The 7,895-nt window shown below is 38.0% G+C and overlaps 1 protein-coding gene across 2 annotated transcripts; it reads right to left on the reverse strand.

The window, feature by feature from the left end:
- Positions 1-838: 838 nt before the first annotated feature.
- Positions 839-7,117, reverse strand: LOC142527326 (cellulose synthase-like protein D2). Of its 2 annotated transcripts, none has more exons than XM_075632100.1 (4): positions 6,792-7,117; positions 4,706-5,599; positions 3,237-4,044; positions 839-2,774 (listed from the first exon to the last, which is right to left on the reverse strand). In XM_075632100.1, exons 2-4 carry the CDS (start codon positions 5,596-5,598, stop codon positions 1,023-1,025), a joined length of 3,453 nt encoding a protein of 1,150 aa, XP_075488215.1. In that variant the 5' UTR covers position 5,599; positions 6,792-7,117; the 3' UTR covers positions 839-1,022. The 2 variants fall into 2 exon arrangements, with proteins under 2 accessions (XP_075488215.1, XP_075488214.1); XM_075632099.1 differs by lacking the exon at positions 6,792-7,117 and adding an exon at positions 6,087-6,743.
- Positions 7,118-7,895: the final 778 nt, after the last annotated feature.

The raw sequence follows: 7,895 nt of genomic DNA on the forward strand, positions 1-7,895 counted from the left end.
TCAAGTAGTTTAGTTCGAGATAATCTATGAGCCGACCTGAACTCAAACAAGTATGACGGTGAATAAAGTCTTATCCATGTAAAACTTTGAAATAAATTTTCTATGATAAGAGAAGAATCCCGAGGAAGTCGGGATATGCCATTCAAACCTGTAAATTATCAAAGATTATATAAGATAATCACAAATCTAATATTCAAGGTAACTTGTCATACTAGAACTCTTACCATACAAGATACTCAGTTCCTACTCTATAAATATAAATACCAAGTACTCTATGTGGTTTGATTCATTCACTTATTGTTTTACACATATGCTATTATATTTGCTTTCTTATGTTTGCTATCTGGATTGACTTAAGAATCGAAAGAGCTACACCAAAAACACTTCAGGTGCCCTTAGTGTTTGTTCATCCGCGCAGGATTTAGCTCGACTATAGTTAGTTTGGGCACATCCACGTTGATCATCTCCTGCCCAGATTTCTTTGTTTGTATAATAGTAAAACTACAAAGAACTTGGAAATACTTGACTCACCAGGCCGAATTTGAGTTGCATGAAATTTTTAGCATCATCAGTATTTATTAATTTCATCGTCTAATCCGTTCTTTTATGTTCAAAGTTCAAAATAATTTATTCCTTCGAAGAAAATTCGAGCTCATCTAAGTTCGAGCTCAAATACCAAAGTATCCATCAGTCGAGATCAAATTCCGGTGACATTTCGTCGAGTCGAGCTTGAATAAACCCATCCCGACAGTAGCAACCTTGAAAAGGCAACTCATAAATCCCCTTATCATTATCATATACAAATACCGACAGTCGTCCAGTCCGAACATCTGAAATATGCTCAAATAAACAAAAATAAAAATTAATGAATAAAAGTTGACTCTCTACATAAAATCCATAAGAATCACGAAAGAATGTATACTTTGTCTTTGCCTCAAGGCTTGGAGTATAGACCATACAAAACAAAATAAATGATTACATCTCCTGACCGATGGTCCAGACGATTTTAGTCTCCCTAAAACTCATGGAAATTGAAAAGACCCTCCGATTTCGTTACTCCCGGCCGGCGGAGAAATCGCAACCCAGAGAAGAGAAATTGTGATTGCTATAAGTCCTGACCAGACAAACACTATAGTCGGTGTCCGACCTCTTCGTCCCATCAACCCTTTAGCGAATGGATACAAATGAGCTAAAACCCAGAAGCTAAAGAAAACGCCCCCAAGCAAACGGCTCCACTGTGGGATCGCACTGTAAATCGTCCTGCTAACGCCCACTGCTATAGCAATCAAGTTTGTTATCATGATAGTAATGGGGGGAATCATTAGAGACGACCATTTTAAGATATAAAGATCAGCAAAGTCATCGTCATTGTCATCTCCAACGGATTTTGATGTCAGTGTGAATGAAATTTCGATTCCAGCCACCACCTTCAGTAGCCCTTGTAGCACAGCAGCAAGATGAGCACTTGTTCCTCCGATCAACCAGAATTGCTCATTCCTCCACCAGTCTTCGAGATTTATACCGGACCACTTGATTTCGAGCACAGCTAACATGCAGAGAGTTAAGGTAATTACAAGAAGGTAAGTCAAGAATGTGACGTTCAGAGTTTGGACAATGAATTGACCGGAGAAGAGTGACAATGCCGGGAGGAAACAGTAGACAATCAGAAACAAGGACGTAAACGGATAGATGCCCACATTAAGATAAGCCACCCTTTGTAGAAGTTTCATCTTAGGACTGGCTAGAAGTGCATTATTTCGTGAAAAAAAGATCTCAACTGAACCGGTGGCCCATCGAAGCACTTGATGAAGCCTGTCTGTCAGGTTAATAGGTGCAGTTCCACGAAAAGCGTCCCTCTTGGTGACGCAATATATAGACCTCCACCCTCGGTTGTGCATGCGGTATCCTGTCACCACATCTTCTGTCACTGAGCCGTAAATCCACCCCACCCGATTGCCCCATTCGGTTTTGTCTTCATACCAACAGGAGATGACACTGATAGCCTCTGCAACAGTGGATGCATCAAGAAGTTCTCTTGGAATTGTTAGAGCACCAGGAGGTCGTCCATTCTTCACAGCAGGATGATCTGCGAGTGGTCTGCCTTGAAATTCTGCAACTGGAATGGAATCGATCAAGAAACTTGAATTACCAAACCTTTTAGAGAAAAGAGAAGGATTCATTTCCTCATCATCAGGATCCCCCATTCTAAGTGCTCGGTGCTCCTCGGGTGCGGAAGAAATGGATGCACTTTTCTTCCGACGAGCGAAACAACAGCTGCAACAGCCAGAATGATCTTTTGCTCGAGGCGGGTCAAAGCCATAAAGTGCAGTCCGTCGAAAGAGGCACCCAGTGCCTACATAAACCGGACCCTGAAGCCCATCCAGAGCACGCATGTTGACATCAAAGAATACTGTATTGTGATTTGCATAACGGTCGGATGGATCTATTCCCTCAAATCTTTGAGGAAACTGAACATAGCAAAGTCGGTCTCCGCCGCGGTCCATCATAAAACACATGCCTTCTTTCATTGCCTGAGAGTTGTAGATGTAATGATCACAATCAAGATTTAGTATAAAGGGGCCATTGGACATAATAGCTGAGGCTCGAACCAATGCATTCATGGCCCCAGCTTTCTTATTGTGATCGTAGCCAGGTCGTTTTTCCCGAGAAACGTACACTAGCAAGGGGAGTCGGATATCTACTTCAATAAAATCAAGTGGACTGCTGTCTTCAGTGCCGTGTAGAGGTTCGTCGCTTGGAGGTTTCAGCATTACCTGCAATTTACATAGCCCAAACAACATCAAGACCAGTAAGAACTACCAGGTCAAATATCTTAAGCGGTAAAACAAGCAGGAAAACTATTAAGCTATTGCTTCAGAAGTCGTAAAAGGATAAATAAAACGAACCCTTAATTTGTTCCTAAAATTAAACATAGATCCACACTCCACATGATGATGCCACAAGGTGGATCAGTTATACAAGGAACAGTGAGATTCAAGATTGCCGGACCAAAATTATTGACAAAGTGAACAATAAAGCACTCAAGAATTCTGAAGAACAAGTAAGATACTGAAAATGCTCTGACCAAGTGCAGAAAACAAATGAAGGAAAGTATTTCACAAAAGAAAAGAGGGTCATCGGGAAGAACTAAGGGACATAGACTAACAATTGATACCTCCACCTAATAAAGATAGTTAGTTAAAGCTTTTAACATCCACCAGGTTTTTTAAAATTACCTGTATGATTCCAGCATGGTCACCTTTAGAGTGTTCGGGAGCAGAAACCATCCAGGTGCCTGGCCAATGTGTCCCATCTGCCATCCATGTTGCTCTAGAGGCCTTCAACGGTTCCAATAGTTCATCATCTGTGGCCTCTCTCCGAAGCTTCATGGCCTTGATTTCTTCTCTAGCATTATAAGCATCTGAGCGACGACGAATTGAATCAGGAAGTCCATTGATTCTAACCTTGAACTCATCATACTCACGTTTAACCCTTCTACGATCCTTCACAAAATCCGGAAGCACCTTGTTCTTAAAAGGGTCTTTTTTCAAGGCGAAATAAGATTCAGGATTCCTGGGTTCAATATCATGTTTCCGACAAAATGGCACCCATAAATTAGCGAAACTTGCAGCTTCAGCCATAGCCTCAAATGTTAGGAGGGCACCTCCATCATCAGAAACATAGCAAGAAAGCTTCTCAACAGGATAATCTGCTGCGAGAATGGACAAAATAGTGTTTGCTGTAACAAGTGGCGGTTCTTTTTCGGGATCAGCTGTGGAAACAAAAATATCTACTCCTGGAAGATCAGATTTTCCGGTGGGATTTGCAGGACTTGATGTTTCAAATTTTTCTTTCAAAACATTAAGATCAGTAGCACGATTAACAGGGCAGAGCTTAGGAAGCTGATCGAGCAACCACGAGAAGGCAAACCAAATCTCACAGATTACCGACATCAACCACAACCATCTCGCATCCTCGTTGGGGTTGCTAACTCTCCAATGAAGAAATAATCCAAGAACAGCCATACGTACAAAAATCAAGAGTCTGAAATTGTATAGTTAGAGGAGATTCTTGTCAGTCTTTATCACGCTATAAATCCAAACAACATACAGACGAGCTAATTCACTACATTTAAGAATAACAAAAGAACATCTAGAGGAGAAAGTTTCCGAAAAAAAATTAAAAAGTGATTGGTAAATTTAATTCATAAGCTGCAGACAAACACACCCAAACAGAATGGATACGTTTACAATATTTTAGACTATCATCAACACAATCCTTCAAAATCGAAGACATGTAAAAACAAAACTTCATATAACCCATAAACTAAATTTTTTAACTGCTTTTATGATGCAACACATTTTCATAATAGACATTCCCATAACCACGTCATCAGTATATTAGTCTACCAAAGCATCAGCACACACTATTTTTCATGGTAAATATTTTGATACGAATCTTAGCACAGTGAAAGCAACAACGACTCAACAGGTAAGTCCTGCAAAATGACACTTGGCCAACTTTTTAAATTTCACAATCTGCCCAATATCTACATCACCTGCGTATTTATCTCATTACACCAACCTAATTATTAATTATTTTCCTTCAAATGCTCACTCTACATCAGATATCAATCTGATTTTTTCCTAACAAAACAGAATCGCAATAGAAATAGCATTAACAAGAATAAAGGAAACATTGTTACCGATATGGACTGAGTACACCAGCTGGTATCTTCAATTTACGAGTGAGTGGCCTCCATGGCTTGTTAAGAAGTTCAGGAGGCTCACCAGACTCACTTTTATCATCCACAAATCCTCCATCCTTCGGCCATATGGCATTGCCGTACCCATAAGTTCCCTTAGTCTCAAACAACCATCGATTATTATCAAACTCCACCCCTGTTTGGCTCCTCGCCAACCCTGATTGGCTCCTCATCACTGCTGATCTGTTGGCCGATTTCATCAACGACAACCTCCTCTCCATCTTTGACATGCCAACATTTGACGGAAGAGGCAATGGCTGACCAGGTTCCACTGAGCTTGTAGGAATTTCAGTATTCTTATATGGTTCTTTACATCCCGGACAAATTCCATCAGCAGTCTTCACTGAGTCAATGAAACAATCCCTACAAATCTTGAAATCACATTCACATGGAAGAAGATCTTCGCCCCTCTCATCACTCATGACTTTCCCATCACAGCCTGGAATCGAACATGAGGAACCTTTTGTACCAGCCATCTGTGGATGGCTAGTTTCGGATTCAATCACCTTATCCATCAAGTGTGCACGGGTAACACTTTTATACCCACCAGTAAACAAAGAACTTGATACATACTGTTCCTCAACCCTTTGTGATATCGGAGGATGATCCACCACCCTCATTGACATTGCCGGATCCATGGGCTGATTATCAGGTGTAGGTGGTATATGTACTGTATACTCCGAGAATTCAACACCGCTCATCTCACTATCAAGACTATCCCTCGACAAGTTGACGTATCGACCTGATGATGTCCTCCTCGAAAAGGTCACAGTTGGGGGAATTGGACCCCTCCCAGTATTTGGATCAGAAGGTTTGAAGGATCTTCCGGCCATCCTACCGATATCAACAGAAAATCATATACTTGTTAACAAAATCTGAAAGTCAAAAGAAAAACATAAACACAAAGAGGGAGTCTATTAATTCGATAGAAAATATAGAAAAACAGTAATTGTTTCACAAGAATTCGAATTCAAATTCAAAAGTATTTATTCTTATGTCGCTAAAGCACACTTTTCGAGAAGCCCCGTAAATTTTCAGTTTCGCATAACTTTTTCTTTAACAGAAAAGATCAAGTAAAAGACAGAATGATAAATGGTACTGTAACTTGAAATGAGATTAAAATATATTCTTTTTATGCAAAGTCGTCTACTTCTTTTAGACAAAAGGAATAAAGAGCTACTGCTTTTAAGGCCAAATTTCAAATCCTCTCCACTAATCTAAAGAAATAATATACATAAACTAATTCAGACTACAGGAATAAGCACCTATAATCTTCAAAAAGTGGAATAAAGATGACCGTCACCAAGATCACACACCATACCTTCCGAAGATCTAAACTTTCTAAGAATCCCAACAAATCTCGAAACCCAAAAACTTCTTCGAACGATGAAAATCAATTGAAAAATTCCAATCAGACCATGGCCGACATATACAAGATAATCAGAAAACGGGTATGGAGAAAAGGATCAATAGCTTCTCATCCACTACTCAGTCTCCCGATGCTTAAATAAAAGAGACATGTCCATATAAAATCAAAGACACGGCCTCCCAAAGACGTGTAAGAAACTATAAAAAAAAAACAAATAGTAATTTAATAACTCATACGTTCACACACATACAAATGGTAAGCTAAAATATAAAAATAATAATTACAACTGTAATACCAAAGGTATCGGACAAGGTCTGATATTGTCTTCTCACACAAACATTTTCTTACACGCTAATGTCATCAAAACAACTAATAAAAATATACAATTTTACGTCTTTGTTATTGGCAAAAAGCCTTTATGAATTCAAAATCCAACCCAAGACTAGGTAGCAATGAAAAACTAGCAACTCGTCACCAAACAGAATTTACCAACAAAGCCGACCAACTCAAGAAGAAATCGTCAAAGCACATTTCAGTGCCCGGCTAGCATTTTTGTACATGATAAATACCAAGTCAAAAAAAATTGTGCATCAACCACATCGTCATTAAAAACTGGATTAACAAACAAAAAGATCTGACCATTCCAGTTGAATCTACCTTGACTAAAGAATAATTAGACAAATGGGCTTTTGTAATTCACCACAAAAACCAATTTTCCTCCCTTGATTTGGGCGGTGTATGCTAAAAAAAACTCGAAACCCAGATGGGTTTTTCCAAAGAATCTGTAACGAGGATGGACACCGGATTTGTATTCTGCTACTGAGTTCTGTGGATCTTAAAGTACAAAGTAAGGAAAATTTTTACTTTGGATTTTGTAATAAAAACAATAATTAAAACTGTGTGTTGATAGAAGAGTAGACGGCGAAGATTAAGGTGACGGACAAGAGAAGAAATATAATACGCGGATATAGGGTTTTTCTTCTTTTTTCACGATTATTATGGGAGGGGATATTACAAATTATATATTTAAGTTATTTCCAAAACAAATCAATACGATAAAAAAATTAAAAATAAAATAGGTTATATTATAATTTTCTATATTTTCTTAATTTTTTTAATAGCTATTATAAATTTTTTTATTATGATTTACTATAATTTTATTATAAATAAATGATTTCTATTGATCAAATTATTATGTCTATGCAATCCTTGCCCAAATCACTAGTACAGGTAATTTTCTTGTCAAATGAAAAACTTATGTGAAAACGTATTTTGTGAGACATATATTTTATTTGGATCATCCATTAAAAATATTACTTTTTATGCTAAGAGCATTACTTTTTATTGTAAATATCGATAGGGTTGACCCGTCTCACAGATAAAGATTCGTGAGACCGTCTCACAAAATACCCACTCTTATCATTTTTAGTCTATTAAGAATCAAGTATAACCATATTAATTTATTTTTTTACTTTAAAATATGTGTATATAGGAGCATGAATTTGTAATTATTAGCTATTTTTCAATAATTCGTGTTCAATTTTTGTCCGGAATTTCGAAGGATATTTTAATAAAATACATGTAATACAATTCGTAATCTAAATATTAATTGTGGGATACAAGTGTACTCTGAACTGGCGACAATATGTAAACCAGGTTCTCTCTGTTAGTCTGCCTTAGCCGAAATACTTGACTTTGTTCAAACACTTTTGATACCGACTCTAATTTGTGAAACATAGTTCCATTACTTTTGCTTGATAT

The sequence above is a fragment of the Primulina tabacum genome, chromosome 15 (genome assembly GCF_025594145.1).
Source record: "Primulina tabacum isolate GXHZ01 chromosome 15, ASM2559414v2, whole genome shotgun sequence".
In the NCBI taxonomy this organism is placed as follows: domain Eukaryota; kingdom Viridiplantae; phylum Streptophyta; class Magnoliopsida; order Lamiales; family Gesneriaceae; genus Primulina; species Primulina tabacum.

What these genes read in the sequence shown, in the direction of transcription:
- LOC142527326 (XM_075632100.1), bottom strand. Translation starts at nt 5,598, where the DNA reads ATGGCCGGAAGATCCTTCAAACCTTCTGATCCAAATACTGGGAGGGGT. An exon ending in GGTGTACTCAGTCCATATCG is followed by an intron (nt 4,045 to 4,705) that starts GTAACAATGTTT and finishes ATACAATTTCAG; the next exon opens with ACTCTTGATTTTTGTACGTA. An exon ending in ACCATGCTGGAATCATACAG is followed by an intron (nt 2,775 to 3,236) that starts GTAATTTTAAAA and finishes TGTAAATTGCAG; the next exon opens with GTAATGCTGAAACCTCCAAG.